Source organism: Chiloscyllium plagiosum, unplaced genomic scaffold (assembly GCF_037043375.1).
Source record: "Chiloscyllium plagiosum isolate Xiang-an unplaced genomic scaffold, Cpla_swu_hap1 HiC_scaffold_13, whole genome shotgun sequence".
Lineage (NCBI taxonomy): Eukaryota > Metazoa > Chordata > Chondrichthyes > Orectolobiformes > Hemiscylliidae > Chiloscyllium > Chiloscyllium plagiosum.
This window is the reverse complement of record NW_028270151.1, coordinates 48,394,968-48,421,782: the sequence shown is the minus strand read 5'-3', so window position 1 is coordinate 48,421,782 and position 26,815 is coordinate 48,394,968. Positions and strand designations below refer to the sequence as shown.

Below are 26,815 nucleotides of genomic sequence, written 5' to 3'. Positions count from 1 at the left end.
TTTTGTACCATATTTCTCTGAATGAACTGCATCCTCCAATTTGGTGTTATTCACAAATTTAGAAAGTATATTTTTGTTTCCCAAGTCCAATCATCGGGATTGTGAACGACAGCGGTTCCAGTGCCAATCCCTGTGGAACCCAAATTCCTACTTTTGTCTTGAGTCACTGCCATTAATCCTTGGCATAAAGATAAGATACTGCAGATGCTGAAAATCTGAAACATACACGGAAAATTGGAGAAACTCAGCAGGTCTGGCAGCATCTGTGAAGAGAGAAACAGAGTTAAAATTTTGAGTCCGGTGTGATTCTTCTTCATCTGACAAATGCTGTAGGTATTTGTGAATATCCAAACACAGTTTATCTATGTTTTACTTATCTACTCTTTAACACTACTTCAAACAATTCAATAAGTGGTTATGTGTGATATTTCCTTTTGAAATATGTGCTGATTATTCCTATTTTTGATTTTTAAACACCAAAATTACCAACTTTTGAAAACAGATGATCAAGGTGTGGAATAAATGTAATGCCATTGATTTTGATGCAGACAATATGCACATTTCACTTTGCCTGCTAATTTAAATAACTACAACATATTACCAGTGTTGACTGTGCAGCCGACTGGCTGCATGACTGAGCAGGGGAAGCAGCATTATAAAAGGGCCTCACGAGTTAAAGCTAACCTGTACCTCTGAAGAAGTGATGCGTTCTGGCTGCAGCAAGTGCTGGAACTCACTCTAGAATGGATTCTGACTTGGACAAGACAAAGAATGGCAAAACAGGGTGGAGATCAAATTCCAGTCATGCACTGGAGGCCTTGATGCATTACTTAGAAAAGAAGATAGATTACACCTTTCTACAGGGTGCCTGAATGACCACCAGACAGACTGGGAATGCAGCGGGACTAGATGGCCATGGCGGTCAATATCTGAAGCTTTGCCCTGAGAACCTGCAATGCTGAATAAAAGTTCAATAACCCCACAACTGGCCAGAGAATCTTCAGTGTCTTTTATGAAATGCCCTGCTAGTCTCATACTCTATTCAATGTATTAGTTTGCTCTATCATTCATCCTGGTACTTTAGCAAGCCTGCCAGAAAGCCTGTGGTCAACATCAAGGACCATGAAGGAGTCAGCATCAGTTTGGCACAGGACTTTGCACAGATCTTGAAATTCATTGCTTTTGGTGTGGAACCAGTGTTCACCTCCATAATTAAGTGAAACAGAAGCCATGCAACATGTAAGTTGACTAAAATCTGACAAATTATGCTTGCTGTCATTGTGCACACTGAAACCCCTGTAATAAAGTTGGTTGATAACAATCTTCAAAGAAATTCACTGGATCTTATTGCAGTCCACCAATCTACCATACAAGGAACTGAGATTGCCCTGGAAGTACCAGTGTCTCCATAGAGCATTAACCTCTTGTTTTATTCAGTATAACAGCATTCACCACTGCCACTCAATCAATGCCCTTGCTGCCAGACCAGAATGTTGCTCTTCATGATGGGACTCTGAAGTCTGAAGCCAGGCCTTCCAATCTCAGAGCTGCTTGGGATCACCCTGCAATGCCACCTGCAGTCACCCTGATTGAGAGTCATGATTTGGAGATGCCGGTGTTGGACTGGGGTGTACAAAGTTAAATATCCCACAACACCAGGTTATAGTCCAACAGGTTTAATTGGAAGCACACTTTAATTGGAAGCAGAAAAATGTGTTGCTGGAAAAGCGCAGCAGGTCAGGCAGCATCCAAGGAGCAGGAGAATCGACGTTTCGGGCAGAAGCCCTTTTTCAGGAATTGGAAGCACACTAGTTTCGGAGCGTCGCTCCTTCATCAGGTAGTAGTGGAGGGCTCAATCCTAACACAGAATTTATAGCAAACATTTAGTGTGATATAACTGAAATTATACATTGAAAAATTGATTGTTAAGCCTTTCAAATGTTAGAATATCATTACAGTTTCACTTCTCTCATGTGTAAATCACAAAACCTTTTTTATAAAAAGTTGCATTCTCAGGTTAGCTGTTAACAATGGTGATAGCTAGATAATATGTTGAAGGTGTTAGCCCCCTGTGTTCTCTGTCTATGCCATGATGTTTAGATTGATTCTAATCTAAAAAGTGAGATAACGGAGTTCTACATGAATGCATGCAGTTTTTGAGTAAAGTACAATGTAACCCTGCAAGTACAAATTCACCCCACAAAATATATTTGTGCATGTGGGTCTTTGTCTGTGTGTGTCTGTCTGGGTTGGGGGTTGTGAGTGTGAAAAAGTGTGTGTGTGTGTATATGTGTGTGTAGTGAGTACAGAGTGTCTTAAGTCTGTGAGGGGGTGCATGTGTGAGTGTGGGAGTGTGTGTGTGTCTGTAAAGTGTGTGTGGGTGTCTGCGCGTCGGTGTATATGTGCATAGGAGTGTCTCTGTGTTGAGAGTTGTAGGATGGTGTGTGTGTATAGTGCAATGCAAGACGTGTCAGAGTGTGGAGATAGATACCACCATTACGCGTGGGGACATCTCCCACCTTGTACATGGCAGGTACTCATGTGACTCAGCCAACATTGTTTATCTTATACATTGCAGGCAAGGATGCCTGGAGGCATGGTACATTGGGGAAACCGAGCAAAGGCTACAACAACGGATGAATGGGCACCGCACAACAATCAACAGACAGGAGTGTTGCCTCCCAGTTGGGGAACACTTCAGTGGTCCAGAACATTCGACCTCGGACCTTCAGGTGACCATTCTCCAAGGCGGACTTCGGGACAGGCTGCAGCGAAAAGTGACCGAGCAGAGGCTGATAGCTAAGTTCGGTACCCATAGGGAGGGCCTCAACCGGGATCTTGGGTTCATGTCACATTACGATGACCACCATTGCACTATACACACACACCATCCTACAACTCACACACACACACACAGGCACTCCTATACACACATACAACGGACACACATATACACAGACGCACACACAGACACCCACACAAACCCTTACAGATACACACACTCCCACATGCGCCCCCTCACAGACTTAAGACACTCTGCACTCACTATACACACATACACACTTTCTCACACTCAACCCCCAACTCAGACAGAGATACACAGACAGACAAAGACCCACATGCACACATATATTTTGTGGATTGAATTTGTACTTGCAGGGTTACATTGTACTTTACTCAAAAACTGCATGCATTCATGTAGAACTCTGAGCTCAAAAACTGCATGAATTCATGTAAAACTCCGTTATCTCACTTTTTAGATTAGAATCAATCTAAACATCATGGCATAGACTGAGAACACAGGGGGCTAACACCTTCAACATCTTGTCTAGCTATCCTGAGAACAGCTAACCTGAGAATGCAATTTTTTAAAATAAGGTTTTGTGATTTACACATGAAAGAAATGAAACTATCATGATATTCTAACAGATGAAAGGCTTAACAGACAATCAATGTTTCAACGTATAATTTCAGTTACATCACACTAAATTTTTGCTATAAATTCTGTGTGTTAGGATTGAGCCCTCCACTACCACCTGATGAAGGAGCGACGCTCCGAAAGCTAGTGTACTTCCAATTAAAGTGTACTTTCAATTAAACCTGTTGGACTATAACCAGGTGTTGTGTGATTTTTGACTGAGAGTCAGCAGCTTTCCACCAAGCATGCACAGCTGACACAAGAGCGCAACACAGACAAATGCACACAAAAGATAACTGCTAAAGGAATGCCCTGTGGTGTAGCTTGATTGATCAGTTTGGTTTGGAATATTTATTTTTGAGATCGCTGCAATGCAGAAATGAAAGCTAAGTGGATGGTAGCAGGTCAGTAATGTTGATAAGGTAATGTTTGGGACCATTGTTGAATGGGCAATTGCAGTTATGTTAAATGTTAAATAGTCAGATGAGTTAATCATGGACAGTCCAAGTAGAAAAACACTGTGTTGGTTTACAAGTGGGGATATACACTGTGTACAAGGTAAAGGGAAGGAATTAATTGCAGTGTTAAGCTAAAAAATGATTTTGCTGACACTAAATCAATGTTGATTGTCCTTATTGGAACATTACCTGGTGTGGATAGTGTCAGCAGTGTGTCTGCATCTTGGAGGCAAAAAGGTCCCTAGAGTATGAGAACTGAACAATATGGAATAAATGTTATCTATACCTAACTGATTTATAATCAATGAGCTTGTTAGAACACTTAAGAAAAAAATGCAAGAACAGCATTAGCTACTTTTTAGCACTATTCTGTTTCCTAATGAATACTTAAGTACGTGTCAGATGTTTAAATTGGAACCAGGATATTACAGAACCAGAAAGAGTTTATTTGATCCATCTTATTTGTGCAAATGTTTTTCTCCACAGGAATTCCTCTCATTTGCTCGTTATGTTTTGAAACCCTTTTCTTCAGACATTATTTCATTTTTTTAAAAAGGAAGTTACTGATCCTCTTTCAGAGATGATCTATGAGTGACAATTCTATATTCCAATCAAGTGTGTGAAGGGACATTCTTAATTTCTAACTTTTTGATTATGATTGTTTCACTAATCACAGGGAGTAATTTATGATTATTTACTAAATCATAACTCTGCAATCTTTGAAGATCTTCATTAGGTCACCCCTTGATTTATTTTTTGAGAGAAAGCTCATGTTCTCTATGTCTATACATGTAGCATTATTTATCATTTCTATTAATATCCTTGCAACAAATTGTCCATAATATTTTTCTGCTTTAGAAAACATTATAATATAATTTCACTCTTCTGTTAAAGTGTAAGTTTGTGGTCCTCTAGAACTGAAAAAGCTAGTTACTGTGAAGTCATCACTTCAAATTCATATTAACATCAATAAAGACTCCTGGGATGATTCTTCGATAATACCTTTATACTTTTCTTTGGTGTGATGTATATAAATGAGACACATGATATGTGTGCAATGTGCACTGATTTTATCGTATAACTGACAAATCTTCTATTGTGCTGCTATAGACTTACAGGGAGTGCTATACTATAGCAGTGTCTCATTACAATCTTGTTTATTATGTAGTAATCAAGAGAATTATTTTATTTTGGCTTAAGTCAAATTCTGTTTTCATTGCAAAATTTTCATGATACTGTGTAATCATTGTTTTGGAGGTATAGAATTCTATAACTCGAATTAATCTGAATTCATAAATTAATAGTGTATTACAGTATTTTTTTTAATTACAAAGGTATTTTCTTATCTTTTGCCTTCAACAACATCTGGGATAACCCTGGAAATAGTAGGTAACATGTAACAAGCGTGCTTTCAGAGAGGGAAAATTGTAGTTATTTTCAGCACTTACAAAGTTTGTAGGGTTTTGGTCAATTTGAGGGATGTTATCAAGTATGGAACACTGCAAAAGACGTTGCACTAGAGATGGGAAGGATGGCCTTCTAGTTTTTACTAACAGCACAAGGTGGAAACTTGTAAATGGTAAAATGAATGGTTTGGCCAGAGGGTCACTGCAGGTAAAGGGATGGTTGGAAAATGGGAAGCCTTCAGAAATGAGATAACAAGAATCCAGAGAAAGTATATTCCTGTCAGGGTGAAAGGAAAGGCTGTTAGGTATAGGGAATGCTGGATGACTAAAGAAATTGAGGGTTTGGTTAAGAAAAAGAAGGAAGCATATGTCAGGTATAGACAGGATAGATCGAGTGAATCCTTAGAAGAGTATAAAGAAAGTAGGAATATACTTAAGAGGGAAATCAGGAGGACAAAACGGGGACATGAGATAGCTTTGGCAAATTGAATTAAGGAGAATCCAAAGGGTTTTTACAAATATATTAAGGACAAAAGGGTAACTAAGGAGAGAATAGGGCCCCTCAAGGATCAGCCAGGCGGCCTTTGTGTGGAGCCACAGAAAATGGAGGAGATACTAAATGAATATTTTGCATCAGTATTTACTGTGGAAAGGGATATGGAAGATATAGAATGAAGGGAAATAGATGGTGACATCTTGCAAAATGTCCAGATTACAGAGGAGGAAGTGCTGGATGTCTTGAAAAGGTTAAAGATGGATAAATCCCTATGACCTGATCTGGTGTACCCGAGAACTCTGTGGGAAGCTAGAGAAGTGATTGCTGGGCCTCCTGCTGAGATATTTGTATCATCAGGTGAGGTGCCGGAAGAGTGGAGGTTGACAAACGTGGTGCCACTGTTTAAGAAGGGTGGTAAGGACAAGCCAGGGAACTATAGACCGGTAAGCCTGACCTCGGTGGTGGGCAAGTTGTTGGAGGGAATCCTGAGGGACAGAATGTACATGTATTTGGAAAGCCAAGGACTGATTCGGGATAGTCAACATGGCTTTGTGCATGGGAAATCATGTCTCACAAACTTGATTGAGTTTTTTGAAGAAGTAACAAAGAAGATTGATGAGGGCAGAATGGTAGATGTGATCTATATGGACTCTAGTAAGGCGTTCGACAAAGTTCCCCATGGGAGACTGATTAGCAAGGTTAGATCTCATGGAATACAGGGAAAACTAGTCATTTGGATACAGAACTGACTCAAAGATAGAAGACAGAGGTTGGTGGTGGAGGGTTGTTTTTCAGACTGGAGGCCTGTGAGCAGTGGAGTGCCACAAGGATCGGTGCTGGGTCCTCTACTTTTTGTCATTTACATAAATGATTTGGATGCGAGCATAAGAGGTACAGTTAGTAAGTTTGCAGATGACAGCGGACAGCGAAGAGGGTTACCTCAGATTACAACAGGATCTGGACCAGATGGGCCAATGGGCTGAGAAGTGGCAGATGGAGTTTAATTCAGATAAATGCGAGGTGCTGCATTTTGGGAAAGCAAATCTTAGCAGGACTTATACAATTAATGGTAAGGTCCTAGGGAGTATTGCTGAACAAAGAGATCTTGGAGTGCAGGTTCATAGTTCCTTGAGAGTGGAGTCACAAGTAGATAGGATAGTGAAGAAGGCATTTGGTATGCTTTCCTTTATTGGTCAGAGTATTGAGTACAGGAGTTGGGAGGATATGTTGCAGCTGTACAGGACATTGGTTAGGCCACTGTTGGAATATTGCTTGCAATTCTGGTCTCTTTCCTATCGGAAAAATGTTGTGAAACTTGAAAGGGTTCAGAAAAGATTTACAAGGATGTTGTCAGGGTTGGAGGATCTGAGCTACAGGAAGAGGCTGAACAGGCTGGGGCTGTTTTCCCTGGAGCGTTGAAGGTTGAGGCGTGACCTTATAGAGGTTTACAAAATTATGAGGGGCATGGATAGGATAAATAGACAAAGTCTTTTCCCAGGGGTCGGGGAGTCTAGAACTTAGAGGGCATAGGTTTAGGGTGAGAGAGGAAAGATATAAAAGAGACCTAAGGGGCAACTTCTTCACACAGAGGGTGGTACATGTATGGAATGAGCTGCTAGAGGATGTGGTGGAGGCTGGTACAATTGCAACATTTAAGAGGCATTTGGATGGGTATATGAATAGGAAGCGTTTGGAGGGATATGGGCCGGGTGCTGGCAGGTGGGACTAGATTGGGTTGGGACACCTGGTTGGCATGGACGGGTTGAAGGGTCTGTTTGCATGCTGTACATCTCTATGACTCTATGACTTCAAATGTGGGGAGAAGTTGATAAGGGGTGGACTTCATAGTAACTTCAGCTCATGTAGGAATTGAACCCATGCTGTTAGAATCACTCTGCATTACAAATCAGCTGGGCTAACTGACTCCCCTTTAGATATAAAGTATTATTGTCCATCAATGGGGATGCAGAGGACTCAGTGTGTGGCATCATTGAGTGATGGTGGGTCACGGGCTCAAATCAATAGAGAAATGGCCAGATCAATCCTGGAACTTAATTTCCAGACCTCTCTTCAATGCTACCCTTCCAAACTTGCCCAACCCCCAAAGTCTGAACTATCCGCATTGGTCTCTGTCTTAAAGCTGCTTTGTCTAATACAACATTTACTGTTGCTGTAATTACTGTTTGCCCACTCAGAGCTTTCCAACACAATATTTATGGAATGATTAGAGTACTGAAGAAGGCTATTTGCCCCATCACATCTTTGAAAGCACACTCCACTTAGTCAGTCCCAAAATCTCCACTTTCCCCATAGCCTGTGTTTATTTGACTCTTTATCCAATTTTCAAAATAATTTCAACAAATGAGTGTCTGATGATTAAGTCAGGTAATACGAAGGTTAAGTTTTGGCTCCAGGTTTGCATGGGTTTTCCTGTCTCTTTGTGTTTTCAATCATTTCATAATTAGTTATCATCATTGGCTCAGTGCTAGAACTTTCACCACAGAATTAAGTTCTGGTACTTCTGTCTTATGCTGGAGACATAAACATAGAATCCAGGCTGGTATTTCAGTGTAATAGAGAGGTTGTTGCCATTTTTCAAATGAAAAATGAAACTGATGATGCAGAGGATTTCATGGAACATTTGAACAGCACTTTTCCCGAACTTCTGGCCAATATTTATCTCTCAACAAACATCTCTAAAACAGATTATCTGGTCATTAGCTCTTTATGATATGTAGGTCCATGCAGTGTATAAATCAGTTGTTACATTAGAATGACTACTCTTCAGATAATACTACATTGGCCGGAAAACACTGATGACTTGAAGTTGTAAAAAACACAATGCAAAATAGATTGTGAATTCTTGAACCACAAGTTGCAAATAATTCTGAACATTGTGGAAGCATCAGCAAACATCTTATTTTGGAGCATCAAGATTGAAATAGTTTGGTCCAGGACCCTCTTCTGCACTTTTCTGAACAGAGTAACCAACCGCATTTGAAAGAGCAAAAGCGCTATGCTGCACTTTGAAGCACTTGATTCAACTAATATATGTTCAAAATGGAAGAAATTTGCTCAAATCCCCAATTCTGAATTACTCTCTTCAATAAAACCAAAGTCAGAATAACAAATGTAAATATCAAGGAAAATCAAATTTAGCACTTACCTGTAAGCTCCTAGGTTTATGCAACTGATTCCCAGATTGTACCTTGATCGGATGAAGCCAGGTTGAATTTCCAAGGCTCTTTGATAAGCCTCAACAGCTTCTTCACTCCGATCTCCATTTGCTAACGTGGCTCCAAGACGATTCCACAACAAATAGTCCTTGAAAGTATGAAAGCACTTTAAAAACTATTGTCAGAGAAATTCAAATTGACAAAATTTACAGCAGAATATTTAAAGCTTTTGTATCACAGTTCTGTGTGTTTTATCTCAGCTACTTTGAAAACTAAGTTGTTAATGCACTAACTTTAAATTTAATGACATCTGCATAATGATTATGCATATAGAAACATGATTGTGATAATATTTGTTCAGAAATTCTGACTCTCAGAAATTGCTTTTTTGTGGCATTCCAACCATACTAAAATACAATATCTATTTTTTGTTCTTTCATGGAATGTAGCATCACTGCTGGACCAGCATTTATTATTGGCCAGCCCTATAATAAGAACAAAATATTGCAGATGCTGGAAATCTAAAACAAACAGATGCTGAAGAAATTCAGCAGGTCTGGCAGCATATGTGGAGAGATAAAACAGTTAACATTGAATTTGGTGTGACTTTTTCAGTCACACTGGAGTTGAAAAATTAACTCTTGCTGTCGCCTCAGATGCTACTAGACCTGTTGAGTTTCTCCAGCACTTTATCTGTTTTTACAGCTCACTCTGATAGTTGACATTGAGAAGGTGATATTGAGTTGCTTTCTCAAATTGCTGCGATCTATTTGGTGTAGATAGACCAACATGTGATGAAAGGAGCTCAAGGATTTTGACCTGGTGAAACTGAATGAAAACCTATATAGTTATGGGTGGCACGGTAGCTCAGTGGTTAGCACTGCTGCCTCACAGCACCAGGCTCCCAAGTTCAATTCCAGCCTCGGGCAGACTGTCTGTGTGGAGTTTGCACATTCTCCCCGTGTCTGCGTGGGTTTCCTCCCATAGTCACAAAGATGTGCAAGTCAGGTGAATTGGCCGTGCTAAATTGCCCATAGTGTTAAGTGCATTAGTCAGAGGGAAATGGGTCTAGGTGGGTTACTCTTCAGAGGGTCGGTGGAGACTGAGTTGGGCCGAAGGACCTGTTTCCACGCTGTAGGGAATCAAATTTAATGTAGGATGGTGTGTGGCTTGATAGGGAACTTATGGGCAGTGGTGTCCCCACATATCTGCTACCCTTGTCCGAGATGGTAGTGGTTATGGGTTTGGAAAGTGATGTCTAGAGAGCCTTGGTGAACTTCTACAATGTATCTTCTAGATGGTACACATATAGTGGTGAAGGAATTGAGTGTTTGTAGATGAAGGCCAATCAAGTGGACTGCTTTGTCCTGGATGGCATCAACTTCTTAAGGGTTATTAGAGCTGCACTCATCCAGGCAAGAGGGCTGTGTTCTACCACACTCCTGCTTTGTGCCTTGTGGATGGTGCGCAAGCTTTGGTGAGTCACTCGCAGAATTCCTTGCCCTTGACCTGCTGTTGTAGCCATGATGTGCAAATGGTTGGTCCATTTCAGTTTCTGCTCAATGGTAACTCCCAGGGTGTTGATAGTGGGAGATTAACCAATGGTAATGTCATTGAATTTCTTGGGCTGGTGGTCAGATGCTCTCTTGTTGGAGATGACCATTGCCTGCCACCTATGTAGTGTAAATGATATTTGCCACTTCAAACTTAATTATTGTCCAGGTTTCTTAAAATGTGGAAATCAAGAAGTTTGTCTCAGAGATGTCCTACTTGTTGCCAAATTGCAGAATAAATATATCTCTTCAAGCATCAAGAAACAGGAGCAAGGACAGGCCATTCAGCCCCTGTAGCCTGCTGTACCATTCAATATGATCATCCAACTCAGAATTCCATTCCACCTTATCCCTTTAAACTTAAGAACGATATCTAACTCTTTCACAAACACATTCATTATTTTGGCTTCAACCCCTTATTCTTCAGAAGTTTAATTCGAGTAATATTGTCCTAACTTATGCAGTTTCTCCTGTCAGTCTTGCCATCCCAGGAATCAGTCTGATGAACCTTTGTTGCACTCCCTCCACAGCCAGAACATTTTTTCTCAGACAAGGAGACCAAACAGTGTAAAATACGACAGGTGTGGTCTCACCAAGGTCCTGTACAACTGCAGCAAGACGTCCCCACTCCTGTACTTGAACTCTCTCCCTATGAAGGACAACACACATTTATGTTCTTCACCACCTGCTGCACCTGCATGTTTACTTTCAGCAACTGGTATTCAAGGATATTCAGGTCTCATTGCAGCCCCTGCTTTCCCAATCTATGGCCATTCAGGTAACAATTTGTCTCCCTGTTTTTGGCATGTTTCATCAGGATGAAGGGCTTATGCCCGAAATGTCTATTCTCCTGCTCCTCAGATGCTGCCTGACCAGTTGTACTTTTCCAGCACCACACTCTTTGTCCCCGTTTTTGCTACCAACATGGATAACCTTGCATTTATCCATGGTATACTTCATCTGTCATGCAGTTTCCCACTCACTCAACCTGTCCACATCTTACCAAAGCATCTCTCCATCCTCCAGACAGTTTAGCCGCCTACCTTTGTGTCATCTGCAAACTTAGCGATATTGTGTGAGGTTGCAGTGCTTGTCTGTTATCTTCAACAAATGTATCAGAAACACTCAGGGCTTGTCCATTTCACTGTGTCTCTTCAGTGTGTCAAGTTTTAATTGTTGCCCAAGAAGTGTCTAACAGAGACTTTCTTTACAAGAGTAGTTTCATCCGTTCAGATTTTATTATTGAAAATGACAAAATATAACTTTTTAAACTGAACTTTCTCATCTCATTTAGTCTCTCTTTAGGCAGCTGTGCCTGATTTGACATCAAATTTACAGTTGTGGCACTCCAGGCTCAAGTTCTGAACCACTGATTAACAATTTTTCAATCTGACTGATTATGGGAACACACAGTTCCTAGCTGTTTATATAGCTCTCAGATGCTCTGTGCTTTCTGGTTAGTTAGCAGACAAGAACTTTCAATGCAAAAACCTACAGAATGGTAATGGCCAAGTGTTCATTAATTTTTGATCACAAAATCGGGTTCAATAATGTTTTGTCCTGCTTACTACTATTCATATACAGTTGAATGATTAAATAAACCTTTTAGTTTATAGCTAATTCTCATATGAAATGAGAACCACATACATTACAGTGGGTTGAAATAGGACTATGTGTTGCTTATATGATCACTGAATCTGTTGTTTTGTGAAATAGTTATGTTGGACAATAAACCAATAATTCACAGGCATAAAAATGATCATAATTTTTCACTGCACATTTCATTTTTCATTGTCATTGTATATAGGATTGTGGTAGAATGAAGCCAAAATAAAATATCAAAAAGAGAAAGGATAATAAATATAATAACCATCCCTTTCTAACAAAATATAACTAATTTTATTGTCATGGTCTCTTTCCAATTTAGTATTGTAAAGTGAAAAGGTGTAGCTAAGCCAGAAATTAGAGAATGCTTTATCATAAACATATGCAATTGTTTAAAATAATGAGATTTTACCTGTGGTCTAATTGTGAGGGCAGCATTGAATGCCTCAACAGCTTTATTGTATTCTCCACTGAGGTTAAAGAGTACACCTAGTCCAGTCTGCAGGTCTGGATCTATTGTATCAGAATTCTGTTGGGCTGCTTTCAAAAACAAGTCTTTCACTTCTGCAAGGGATGAACTGAAAATGTTTATAGTAATTGAGTATCAAATAGCTAAAAGCAATTTTTTGAATTATAACTATGTGAATTTATTGAATCATGCAATTAAAATAAGTTGTCTGCAAATTTAATTTCTTTGAGTAGAATAGGAATTAAGTTTGTAAAACAAGTTCTTCATCATAGCCTAAAACAATTCTGCATTTACCTGTCATCAGTTTCTTTACATTCTTTTCTCCCAAGGGCTGGAGAGCCAGTTTTCCCCCGTATTAGATATTTGTACTTGGGGTTATGTCTAATCCAGTTTTTCAGGGCTTCACTGGCCTCTTGTTGCAGACCTGTGTTGGTCAAGCTTACTGCCAATGCCATCAGAGCAACCAAGTTGCAAGACTGCAGTTCTAGACATCTAGAAGGAACATCGATCTGCAGTTATTTCCATAGACTCATGTGGTATAACAGTTTTCAATTTACATCATACTCAAATGGTTTGGAAATTATAAGATCAGAAGGACTGACGAGAGTCTACTGAAAATACAGTTAAATAGTGTGGAAAATATTAAGCCAAACAACTTGGGTAATTATATTATTAATTCTAATTAATACTACTTCAAATGACAGTCATTCAGTATATAATCCATCTTTCAGGAGATTCTTCATTGTACTTGAATTGGTTAATTTAGATGTCTCACATCCAATGCAGCGTTTTTATTGCAGATTGTTTTAAAGTAATGCTTTAAAATCTAAAGCTGAAAAGTTGAAAGGGTTTATGTCCAGCAGAAATTGTTGATTAGCCACATGCACCAATTATAGTAGAAAGCACCTTATGTACATATTGTGCAGGCAAATGGACTTTGTATCTGTATTCAACATATACCACTCACACATTCTCACCTTCAACTCTGTTTCCTTTACCAATAATATATGGGACCTAGTATATGAAGTTCTTGTTCTTACTACATTGAGAATAAATGCCAAGTGAAGACAAGTATATGTTAAAGCGATTTGAAAGAGGAGGGGAAGAATGTCTTGTTCATTGCAACTTTGACCATGTTTTCTCCCTAAGGTTTATGAAGTCAGTCATAAACATTTCTGCATTTATAAATGTTCATATCAGATTCCTCCTCCTTACTAAACCCATTTTGATTATCTGAATTTTGTATAACTAACAAAAATTAACTCATTCATCCATGGATCAAATTATGTCATGCAGAGAAAACCACATATTATAATTCCCCTGTGCTGGTATAGAAAATAGTGTAGACATTTTGTTTTATCAGAGTTTACCTCTGGAGAGCAACAATGGCAGCCTGTTCATTTTCATTATCTGCTTGTGTGGTACCCAAGTACTGCCAAGCCTGTGGACATACCAACAATGTCAATAATAAATTATGTTCAGGAAAATGCAATACAATTGCAATGTTTAAAGAAAAAGGTACAATATTTTATAGATAACAGGTTTTTCGACATTGCCAGTTTCATTCTGTTTCAAATTACAGGATTATATACACACACACAGACATATATATACATATACACACATACATATATATACACACACACACATACATATATATACACACACACACACACATACAAAATTATTTATTGCATATCTTATATCTGCACTTAAAGGCAAGGCAAGACAGGCATATTATGAGCACAGAGGCTCTGGATAAGATTACAAAAAGGCAAGGCAATTTAAAAGTCAGGGATGTTGTGAACATCCAGGTGGGCTCAGAATGAGTGAGAATTATGACACCAGGTAAACAACCTGGAGACACAACCTGATCCAGTCCAGAAGCTGGAATGCAAAGTGTTGTTGCAGCAACATTACAATGATTGTTGCTGATATATCCCAAGGTGCACTACTGAAGTGCAGAAGTGACCTGTAAATGGATCAGAGGTATGCTATGAAGGTTTTTAAGAGTCTTGCACATACTGTATTAGAAACCGATGTCCATGAACATGGGATACATATGACTGGTGTCCATACAGCATTCCCTGAGATGTTGATGCCCAATTTTCAACATAGAGATTACTTAGATCAAGTGGCAAGATTAATCCACCAGGTTCTCAGTCTGATTTTCTTGACATTAAGAATATTTGGCGAGTTTGGTAATGGAAGACTGTTTATTAGTGAGACGAGTGGGCTGTAAACGAGATTTTAACAAGAAATAATGACTGTCAATTGCCTAGTGAGATTCTTACCACTCCCCTTGTCCAAAGTGTAAAAGATGATGTGTGTTGATCCCAATGTGAGATGGGCCTTGCTGCACTTAGGCAATTCTACCAAACATCCCACCATAGCTCACATCAATAGAACCCAGGAAGATTCCGCCCCTGTTGTCACATCCTCTATCATACATTCTCATACTTTTCTTATTCCTAATGTCACACTAACAGGTTAGTAGTTGAGAGAGTTTGTGGGTTTGGAAGTTATATGCATGGCATAATTTTAAACTTTGGAGATGAATTGTAGTAAATAGGTAAGGAAGATAGTAACAGACCTCAGCAGGATACAGCCTGGAAAATGGATTGGCATCTGATTGGAATCTGTTAAATTTAACACACTGAAGTGTATTGTTTTGGTAGGATAAATGAAGAGATGCAATATAAGCTGAATAGTATCTTATTTGTTTCATGTTGGTATTTTAAATGACAAGCAGGACAGAGGGACCTAGGGAGCATTTATTCAAATCTTGGAGGTAGCAAGACAAGTTACACTGAGTACCAAAAAGACATATGTGAATTTCAGCTCAAAGAGAGATATAGGTACAAAGAAAAAGTTATGTTAAACCTCTAAACACACTGGGAAGTACAGTAGATCATGGAATATACACCAACCTAGTATAAAAGTCAACCCCTTTTCTCTGTCACAAAAGTTATTATTTATAAATTTATTTGGCCAAAACTGATCAGCCATTATGTGCAATACTCACAGTAGTTATGAACCTCAAGTTTACAACCCATAAACTGACATTTTACTAAATGGTATCTTATTATCTGCTTAATCACTGCACCTAGTGATAAGTGTTGTCATGTGAAGATGTGCCAGATTTTAAGACATGACCAAACCGTCCGTTCATGTTGGTGACCACTTACAACCATGTCAACAGTGCATTTTTATTCCCATTTTTGCTGGGATATTTCAAGGCTTAAATTGTCAATTTATAAACCATTTTATATAGTAGGCAAATAATTGAAATACCATCAGAAAAGATGTGCAAATGAGAAAGTTTTTATAAAGGTCCATTTGATTGGTTGAATAAATCCCTCTATTTTGTGCTCCTATGAATTGTTTCTGTAAAGTGCCTGAGGTTATTTTTCAAAGTTAACAGTGCTAGGTGGTTTCATGCAGAATAAGCAGGAAGAACATGATGGAACATGGCCAAGACGAATTGATAACAGTGTTAAGAGGATATCATGTAATAAAATAAGTTCCTCTCAAAAAAGAAATGCTTTGTTTCAACATAGCTGCAGGGACTGAGTGAATAGCATGCATATAAATAAACTGAATTCACTGCACAATATTTGATAGGGAGCAGAAACTTTATTTTCAGACTGTACAAGTAACTTCACTATATCATTTCTTAATGAGGAATTATACTCTTGAAAGGAGTAGTGTTAAGAGATATGGTTTCAACATTGTCATGTGAATTGCCAACACATATTCCCAGTAGCACTAAGCTGTTTCAAGTTGGGCTGTGCCTAAAATGCTAGTCACACTTATTACAAGAAACATCATATTGTTTGGATGAAGAGGAACTCAGGCTTTTGCATGTAGTGAGTGATACGTAGCATTTCTGGAATACACAGAAATAATCTCTACACCCGCTGTATCAATGTAAACTTGCAAATTGACAGATGAAGTATCTTCAATGAAAGTAAGGTGAACAAAGTATACACCGATGTAAACCATCAAATACAATATCACAGGTACATAGGAAATAAGAGCAGGAGCAGGCATTTGGATCCTCAAACCTGACCTATCGTTCCACAAGTTCATGGCTGATCTGCTGCTGGCCTCAACCCCTCTTTTGTGCCAGGTCACCATAGTCTACAACTCCCTAAAATTGCAAAGATATACCACTTCCTCTTTAAATACTTTTGGTGATCTTGCCTCCACAACTCTCTGGGGACAAGAATTCCTCTGGGAGAAAAAAGATCCTTTCCATCTCAGTTTTAAATTAGCCTCCCCTTATTCTGTAACTATGTTGCCTACTTTGACAATCTCCCTTCACACCTTGCTAGTCTGTTATCCTTGAGACTTTTATAGTGTCCTGCACTGTGAAGACCAAAGCAAAATATTGGTTTAAATTGCCTTCTATTTCCTTGCTCCCCATTAGTAATTTCTCACCAAGGGTTCCACATTTACTTTTCTATCAGTACAATATTCCGTTCTGATTTCTTTTTACCACCTGGACAAAATACAGTGATGTTTCAAAACACTGCTTGATGAGTTTTGCTAGGTTTGAGCAAAGGTCTCTTGGATGGGATGCTTCTGCTCGACAGAAGTGACATGCAGGATTTTTTTGTATGACCATAAGACCATAGGATATCGGAGCAGAACTAGGTCATTCAGCCCATCGAGTCATGGGCCAACTAGGCCTTTCAATCATGGTTAATATATTTCTCAACCTCATTCTCCAGCCTTCTCCCCATAACCCTTGATCCCCTTACCAAGCAAGAACCTATCTCTGTCAGTCTATTTGGACAGACATTTATGCCAGCATAAATTCATATAAAAGTGAAGCAATGTGTTTGGGTGCTTGGAGATGAGCTTTTTCTGTGGCCAAGTTTAACTGCAGCAATTGGCTGGGGCAGTAGCAAAGAAACTGAGTAACATTTGGATCAGTAAGTTTTGGGCAGCACGGTGGCACAGTGGTTAGCACTGCTGCCTCACAGCACCAGAGACCTGGGTTCAATTCCCGCCTCAGGCGACTGACTGTGTGGAGTTTGCACATTCTCCCTGTGTCTGCGTGGGTTTCCTCCGGGTGCTCCGGTTTCCTCCCACACTCCAAAGATGTGCAGGTTAGGTGAATTGGCCATGCTAAATTGCCCGTAGTGTTAGGTGCAGGGGTATATGTAGGGGAATGGGTCTGGGTGGGTGCGCTTCGGCGGGTTGGTGTGGACTTGTTGGGCCGAAGGGCCTGTTTCCATACTGTAAGTAATCTAATCTAATCTAATTCACTGCTAGGCAGATGGAATAAACAGTTTATATGTGACTGTCCCATTCATCAGTGATGTATCTGGCATGGAGAACTAAAAGGGACAGAACAAGCAAGGTTAATACTGATAAATCTATAAGCTCCACCAATTTGGCCTCAGACCTTTCACTAATTTTAAATTGCGACACCACTGGGAACCAAGCCTGTGATTCCATAAGTTCTGGAATTCCCACTCCAAACCTGACAACCAAGAAAAAGAAAGATTTGGCTCTTTGTATCTGGATTTATAACAGCAAGTATCTACAGATAATTTACTATGATAATGGTGTTATACAAGTGTATATTGTTGCTTCAAAAGACTTAAATCAGTTTACATGGTAGGTTGCAAACATTAGTGATAAACTGTATAATCTGCTTTGTCTCAATAGGTATAACCACACTAATAATATTTCAACATTCAGATTTACATGTAAAAAGCTCCTGCCATATGCTTTGGAATTATTATCAGTGTATTAACATATAATCCATGATTAAATATCATCAGCCCACCTCTGCATCATAGGGATCTTGCAAAATCGCTGATTCTAATAGTAAGACAGCATTGGGCAGATCTCCTTCCTTCTGCTTTTTAAGAGCTTCCTCAAATGCATTGGGCCAGTCTTTGAAGGGATTGTCGGTGTGAAAATAATAGCCCTGTAGTAAAGGTTAATTGGAATGAATAACATCTCTTGAAAAAAAGTTGCAAAAATTAATTATCTAATTTGTAGAATTAAATTGTTCTGTTACTGATTCCTTAATCTATTCACTATTATGTTGCTGTTCTTGATTATTGGGTTACAACAATTAAATTGCTTCATTAATAATTAAAGCACTAGCCACTCAACATTTGTTTGACTCTGTCTATTGTTCATTAGTGTACGGTTTTAAATGGTCAGTACCACAGTTACACCAAATCCACAAAGATTAAAATCTCTTACGTAAATAATGAAGTAATAACAGATTTAAAGGTTGCACTTCTTGTTCTGTATTGTCCTCACTTCTGCCAGGAACAATGAATTTGTTGTCACCATTTTCAGGTTGAATTTGAATATAAATAAGAATCAACCAAAAATTTGACACTTGTAAAAATGTAATTAGAAAAACAACAAATTGTGAAGATCATATTTTCAAGGTCACCTTCTCATGTGGGGAGATATTTGAATTTGTTGCTGGCTGTTCACTTCCTGCTATCCAATTCCTACGTGCCATTTCTTCCCATTCATCTTGCATTTTATCCCAGAATTCTGTGTCGGACTGGTAAATAATAACATATAAAATGAAAAATGCTTTAACCACAAACTAATTTTGATTAAAGGAAACAAAGAGAATACTTGGTAGCAATTTGTTAAACATTAGATGTGCAAGTTAGCATTTTCTATAAGTCAGAGCACAATGAGGTAGCTGTCAGAGGAGATGAAGTGTGAATGCTTAAGAAGAAATTATGATTATAAGCCTACTTTAGCTCACAAAATATAGTTCTTTGGAAGCTTCTTGTAGGACTGGTCCCTCAGATTTCCTTTGAGAGAAAATGCAACTTAAAGTTTGCTGGTTTCTTTTGTCAATTATATGTATTCCACAATGCATACTCATGCTGAATACGTGATATGTGGTTAGTAATTGTTTTAGGTAAAAATGAGGACTGCAGATGCTGGAAACCAGAGTCTGGATTAGAGTGGTTCTGGAAAAGCACAGCAGGTCAGCCAGCATCCAAGGAGCAGGAAAATCGACGTTTTGGGTAATCAGGATGAAGGCGTTTTTTGGGCATCAGGATGAAGGGCTTTTACTCGAAACGTCGATTTTCCTGCTCCTTGGATGCTGCCTGACATGCTGTGCTTTTCCAGCACCACTCTAATCCAGACTAGCAATTGTTTTGCCAAGGCAAGTTCTCTTTTTCATAACCCTCAGCATCTGTACACATCTAAAAAATGCAATCTACCATCAATTGATGAAGTCATTAGGATCAACTGATGTCATCTATTTCTTAGTTTATATTGTATAATGGATATTTGAGTTTTTATTACTGAATAAAAAAAATCACCTAATATGAAGAATGTCAGATATGGAGTAGGAGTGAGCCATACAGCCTCTTGGTAGCGTAAGTTTGAAGGGTCAAATAGCCTACTCTCGCACCTATTTTCTATGTTGAGCCTGCTGTGCCATTCAGTGCAATCATGAGTGATCTGCTTCCAGTTCATTTTTCCACCTGCTCCCCATAGCCCTCGATTCCCTGAGAGACTAAAATTCGATCTGCTTCAGCCATGCTTATATTCAACAATGGAGCAGTCACAACAATCTGGGGCAGAGAATTCCAAAGATTCACACCCTCTCTGAGCGACAACATTTCTCCTCAACTCAGTGCTACATGATCGATTTTTTATCCTGAAGCTGTGGCTTTATCTTCTAGATTTGTCAGTGAGAAGAATCACTTTCTTAGTGTCTACTAGATCTAGTCCATTTATAACCCTGGCATGATTCTATAGATCACCCCTCATTCTTCTAAACCCCAGAGATGTTGCCCAATTTACTCACAAGGTTTTCCGAGATTGCAAAGGGATCTTGATCAAATGGGTCAATGGACTGAAAAATGGCAGGTGGAGTTCAATCTGGATAAATGCGAGATATTGCATTATGGTACCACAAACAAGTGTGGGGCTTAGACAATTAATAGTAGGGCCTTGGGAACAAAGGGACTTAGGGGTTCATTTGCATGATTCTCTGAATTTTGCATCAAATATAGAAAGGGTGGTTAAAATGGTGTTTGGCACACTTGCCTTCATTGCTCAGTCCTTTGAATAAAGAAGTTAGGATGTTATGTTGAGGTTGTACAAGATATTGGTGAGGTCTCTTCTAGAATTCTGTGTCCAGTTCAGGTCACCCAGCAATAGGAAGGATATTATTAAGCTGGAAAGAGTTTAGAAGAGATTTACCAGAATGTTGCTGGGTATGGAAAGTTTGACTTAGAGGAAAGGCTGGATAAACTGGGTCTATTTTCACTGGAGCATAGGAGGTTGAGAGGTGACTTTAGAGAGGTTTATAAAATAATGAGGAGTATAGATAAAGTAAATGGTAGTTGTCTTTTTCCTCGGTTACGGGATTTCAAGACTACGGGGCACATTTTTAAGGTGAAAGGAGAGAGATTTAAAAAAGACATGATGGGGATATTGTTTTACACAGGGAGAGGTTTGCATATGGAATGAGGAAGTAATAGTTTAGTTTGAGACTATGTTCGGCATGGACTGGTTGGACTGAAGGATCTGTTTCCATGTTTTTATGACGTTACAACTTTAGGACCATTTCCTCAAAACTTTCATTCCAGAAAGCAATCAAGTGAACCTTCACTGTATTGTCTTCATACTCATTATATGCATGATACTTTAGATATGGTCTTAGCAAAGCCCCACAGAATGTAGCTACATTTCTTTATTCCTGTACTGCAATTCCTTTGTGATAATAGTCAATATGATCTTTCTTTTCCTAATTGTTGTATTTGAATATTAACGTCCTGTGCTTCTCGTATGAGTAAACACAAATTTCTCTGACTGTCAACATTTAAAAGATTCACATCTTTTCAAAAAGATTCTGCACTTCTATTCTTACTACCAAAGTGAATACATTCTCATTTATCCACCTCACATTCTGTCTGCCATCTTGTTGCCCATTGACGTGTTGTGTATGTCCTCACAACTTACATTCCCATCTTGCTTTGAATCATCAACAAATTTAGATACATAACTTCTTCTTTTTCATGTCATTAATGTAGATTGTCAGTAACTGTGGCACTGCTGTATGGCAGTCCATTGGTTTCAGCCTATCTACTTGAAAATGACCTCTTTATCTTTTTTTACAGCATATCCACTATCCAGTTATTCAGTATGCTCAGATATTATCCCAAATTTGAGGAGCCATTATCTAGCATTGTACCTCTTGTAAGGCATCTTTCCAAATTAATTTTTGAAATCCATACAAAGGATATCTACGAGTTTCCTTATATGTGTCTCGTTACATCAGCAAAAATAAACTCAAATAAACTTGTAAACACGATTTACCTTCTGTTAAATCATGTTGATTGTGATGTTACTAAGTGCATTTTTAGCTCAACAAGGAAGGTATTAGAAGCTATTTTTAAATAAATTTCAGATAAATGCAGGGTGCTGCATTTTAGGAAAGCAAATATTAGCAGGTCTTATACACTTAATGGTAAGGACCCAGGGAGTGTTGCTGAACAAAGAGACCTTCGAGTGCAGGTTCATAGCTCCTTGAAAGTGGAGTCGCAGGTAGATGGGATAGTGAAGAAGGTGGGGAAAGTGAGGACTGCAGATGCTGGAGATCAGAGCTGAAAATGTGTTGCTGGAAAAGCGCAGCAGGTCAGGCAGCATCCAAGGAGCAGGAGAATCGACGTTTCGGGCATAAGCCCTTCTTCAGGAAGCCCTGAAGAAGGGCTTATGCCCGAAACATCGATTCTCCTGCTCCTTGGATGCTGCCTGACCTGCTGCGCTTTTCCAGCGACACATTTTCAGATAGTGAAGAAGGTGTTTGGTATGCTTTCCTTTATTGGTCAGAATATTGAGTACAGGAGTTGGGAGGCCATGTTGCGGCTGTACAAGACATTGGTTAGGCCACTGTTGGAATATTGCGTGCAATTCTGGTCTCCTTCCTATCAGAAAGATGTTGTGAAACTTGAAAGGATTCAGAAAGGATTTACAAGGATGTTGCCAGGGTTGGCGGATTTGAGCTATAAGAAGACGTTGAACAGGCTGGGGCTGTTTTCCCTAGAGTGTCGGAAGCTGAGGGGTGATCTTCTAGAGGTTTAAAAAAATCATGAGGGGCATGGATAGGGTAAAGAGACAAAGTCTTTTCCCTGGGGTGGGGGAGTCCAGAACTAGAGGGCATAGGTTTAGGGTGAGAGGGGAAAGATACAAAAGAGACCAAGGGTGGTGGGTGTATGGAATGAGCTGCCAGAGGAAGTGGTGGGGGCTAGTACAATTCCAACATTTAAAAGGCACTTGGATGGATATATGAATAGGAAGGATTTGGAGGGATGTGGGCCAGGTGCTGGCAGGTGGGTCTAGATTGGGTTGGGACATCTGTTTGGCATGGACGGGTTGGTCTGAAGGGTCTGTTTCCATGCTGTACATCTCTATGACTAAATTATAGCAGGATACTTAGTTAGAGTCAAAGAACATTATTTAAAAATAATTTCCCTTTTACATAACCAATCTGTTAGAGTTCTTTGAGTAAGTAACGTGCCTTGGATAAAGGGATCCAGTAGATATACTATGTTAAGATTTCAAGATGACATTTTAAAAGTGCTATAGCAAAAGTTGTTGCAAAAAATAAAGCTCTCATAGTGCAGTGGACAGCATATTAGTTTTGATAGGAGATTGGCGAGCTAATAGGAAACAGTATAGGTGTAAACAGGTCATTTTATGGTTGACAAGTTGTGACATATGGTATGCCACAGGGATCAATGCTGGGGCCTGAACCCTTTTACAGTTCTATATATAAGTTTCTTTCTTAAATATGAATTTTTGAAGGTGCTTAAGGTTTGGTTGTTAAATTTTTTAATGACACAAGAATAGGTAGGATGGCAAGTTGTGAAGAGGACATTAAGACTTTCAAGTGTGCCTCCAATAAATTTGTTGCATTATAACCTGGTGTTGTGCAATTTTTAAGGAAGATAAAGATATAGTTCTTAGAAATTAAAGGCATCAAAGTGGAAGAAAGTGGGTGCTCAGTTGGATGATCAGTCATGATCATAGTGAATGGTGAAGCAAGCTCAAATGGCCATATGGCCTACTCCTGCACCTAAATTCTACATTTCCTTAAGGAGGTTAACAAGAGATATTAATAGGTTCCGTGAGTGAACAAAGATTTGGAAAGTGGAGTAAATGGGAGAAAAATAAAATCGTCCATCTAGGAGGAATAAAAAGATATTGTGTCAATGGCGAAAGACTGCAGAGTTGTCACATGCAGAGAGATCTATTGACTCAGTGTCTCCTTTTTTAAGGAAGGGTGCAAATGCATTGGAGGCAGAGAAGGTTTACTACTTTCATATCTGAAATGGGCTGGTTGTCTTTTGAGGAAAGATTACACAGGTTTAGCTGGAGTTTAGAAGAGTTGGAGGTGACTTGACTGAAACATGTAACATTTTGATGAGTATTGAAAGGTACATGTGGAAGGTGTGTTTAGACTTGTAGGAGAATCTAGAACTAGCAGCCACTGTTTAAAATTAAAGGCCACACATTTAAAAGCAAAAGAAGGAGCATCTTTTTCTCACAAATAGTTCTGTGTCATTGGAACTCATTTCCTCAAAAGACAGTGGAAGCAGAATCTTTGAATATTTTTAAGGCGGACATGGATTCTTGATAGGCAAGATGATGAGGTAGGCGGGAATGTGAGTTAATCAGGTGAGCCATGATCTTGTTGAACGACAGAGCAGACATGAGCACCTAATTCATATGTTCATATAGGACCTCATTATTAAGAGCATTGTCTTGACAATGGAGATCAGATTAATTGGTCTGCGAAAGCTCAATTAAGATTGTATTTATCAAGATTTAGTTTACAGTAAGAAAAATGCATTATTCTCAATGTGAATGAATTCATTTGAGCAACATTGATTTTATATTTGAAAAATTATAGCACTACATACTTTGAATAAGACAAACTCTTAAAGGTAAAGTTACAGGTATGCCCCCACTGCTCATAACAGGTATGCTGGTATTTTGTTGATGTTGCGCTATACTTTTGCACTGACAGGAGCATTTGGGAAAATGTTGAGACTAATTCTGAATGTACAATTTGAAACCCTGATACCATAGTCTTCTTTTTATCTAACCAAAAAACAGTTATAGCGAATCTGAATTCAGTTTCAGGGTACTAATATGTAGGATCTTATTCTACATTAATGGAGATATTTCACTGCATGGAAGCTCAGAAAAATGATACTTTATTCAGCTGAACAGTAGAGTCATAAAGTTAGAGAGATGTACAGCATGGAAACAGACTCTTCGGTCCAACTCGTCCATGCCGACCAGATATCCTAACCTAAACTAATTCCACTTGCCAGCACCCGGCCCATATCCCTCCAAACCCTTCCTATTCACATACCCATCCAGATGCCTTTTAAATGTTGCAATTATACCAGCCTCCACCACTTCCTCTGGCAGCTCATTCCATACACGCACCACCCTCTACATGAAAAGGTTGCCCCTTAGGTCCCTTTTATGTCTTTGCCCTCTCACCCTAAACCTATGCTCTCTAGTTCTGGACTCCCCGACCCCAAGGAAAAGACTTTGCCTATTTACCCTATCCATGCCCTTCATGATTTTATAAACTTCTATAAGGTCACCCTTCAGCCTCAGATGCTCCAGGGAAGACAGCCCCAGCCTATTCAACCTCTCCTGTTAGCTCAAATCCTCCAACCCTGGCAACATTCTTGTAACTCTTTTCTGAACCCTTTCTAGTTTCACAACATCCTTCCAATAGGAAGAAGACAAGAATTGCACGCAATATTCCAAAAGCAGCCTAATCTATGTCCTGTACAGCTGCAACATGACCTCCCAAATACTCAATACTCTGACCAATAAATGAAAGCATACCAAACGCCTTCTTCACGATCCTATTTACCTGCGACTCCGCTTTCAAGGAGCTATGAACCTGCAAGCAAGATCTCTTTGTTCAGCAACACTCCCTAGGACCTTACCATTAAATGTATAAGTCTTGCTAAAATTTGCTTTCCCAAAATGCAACACCTCGTATTTATCTAAATTAAACTCCCCCTTCCACTCCTCAGCCCATTAGCCCATCTGATCAGGATAAAAGAAGAAAAAAAATGACTGACAGTGCAAGGCAGGAAGACAGTAAATATGACCAAAAATGTTATCCTTTCCCTGCTTATGAACAGTGTCATTGGGAATGATCCATTGTATTGGCAAATGCTTAGCTCTATTTACCCAAAATAGGTACTGTCCATCAGCATTGATGTTATAAATAGTAGTGATTGTACTGCTTAACTGTCTTCATGTAGTTTATCACTTCTGACAAAGCAAGTAATGTCTAAAAAAATCTAATTTTAGAGGCATTGCAGTGTATTCCTGAGTAGTTCGAGAATTTCATTAGTAACAATATGAAAGATGCTGTCACCACAGAAATTGAATATATTTGAAATTATATCAGAGTATTTATGCAACTGTTTCCTATGTTCTGATTTTATTGATTCTTTAAATGACCTCACTTTGCTTTGATATTCTGGATCAGAACGAGTTAGAATCATCATAATTTATAGGAGAAAAGACTTTTGAACATTTATCACCCACACAAGACAATACCAGGGAAATATATGCACCATTTCAAGCTAAATTTCAAAAGGCATGAAAAACTGTTCTAATTGTTGACATGTTTCAGTTTAAAAGATCACAAATTGTTCTCAATTTGTCATTGTTGCAAATTTAAAAGAAACAATGCTATATTGCTTAGGATGTTTTAAATCTATACTGATTCAAACGTTTATTAAGAAACAAAGGAGAAGGCCCTTATTGCAGGTCATCGATGAAGTTGCAACGAATAAGAAAGTTAATATATCTACAAATCTGAATATGATATAGCTTCATATTTTATTCACAAGGAGATTGTAACTTTTTTTGTTCATGATGAAGGCATTGCTGGCTAGGTCAGCATTAGTTGTCCATCCCTAATCGCCCTTGAGAAAATTACAGTGAGCTGCCTTCTTGAACTCTGTAGTCTGTGAGGTGTATGGACACACAGAGTGCTGTTCGACAGGGGTTATTGGGATTTTTGTTTTCCCAGAAACAGTAAAGAAATGGCAAAACAGCTCCAAGTCAGGATGCTGAGTGGCTTGCAAGGGAATTTGCAGGCACTGGTTTTCCTATGCATCTGCTACCCTCATATCTTCCAGATGGCAAAATAGAGGGTTTGGAAG

At 39.0% G+C, this 26,815-nt stretch overlaps 1 protein-coding gene across 6 annotated transcripts in view; it reads right to left on the bottom strand.

Annotated features, from left to right (window-relative positions):
* pex5la (peroxisomal biogenesis factor 5-like a) overlaps window positions 1-26,815 on the bottom strand; it is a 166,234-nt gene that overhangs the window by 15,437 nt on the left and 123,982 nt on the right. For 5 of the 6 annotated variants that reach the window (XM_043702242.2, XM_087993570.1, XM_043702241.2 and 2 more), the window contains 6 exons: window positions 19,012-19,128; window positions 18,385-18,528; window positions 13,952-14,022; window positions 12,876-13,073; window positions 12,525-12,690; window positions 8,945-9,102 (listed from right to left, as the gene is read on the bottom strand). In XM_043702242.2, the coding sequence (XP_043558177.1) occupies window positions 8,945-9,102; window positions 12,525-12,690; window positions 12,876-13,073; window positions 13,952-14,022; window positions 18,385-18,528; window positions 19,012-19,128 (854 nt within the window). The remainder of the gene's footprint in view (window positions 1-8,944; window positions 9,103-12,524; window positions 12,691-12,875; window positions 13,074-13,951; window positions 14,023-18,384; window positions 18,529-19,011; window positions 19,129-26,815) is intronic. The other variant, XM_087993569.1, reaches the window with a different exon arrangement.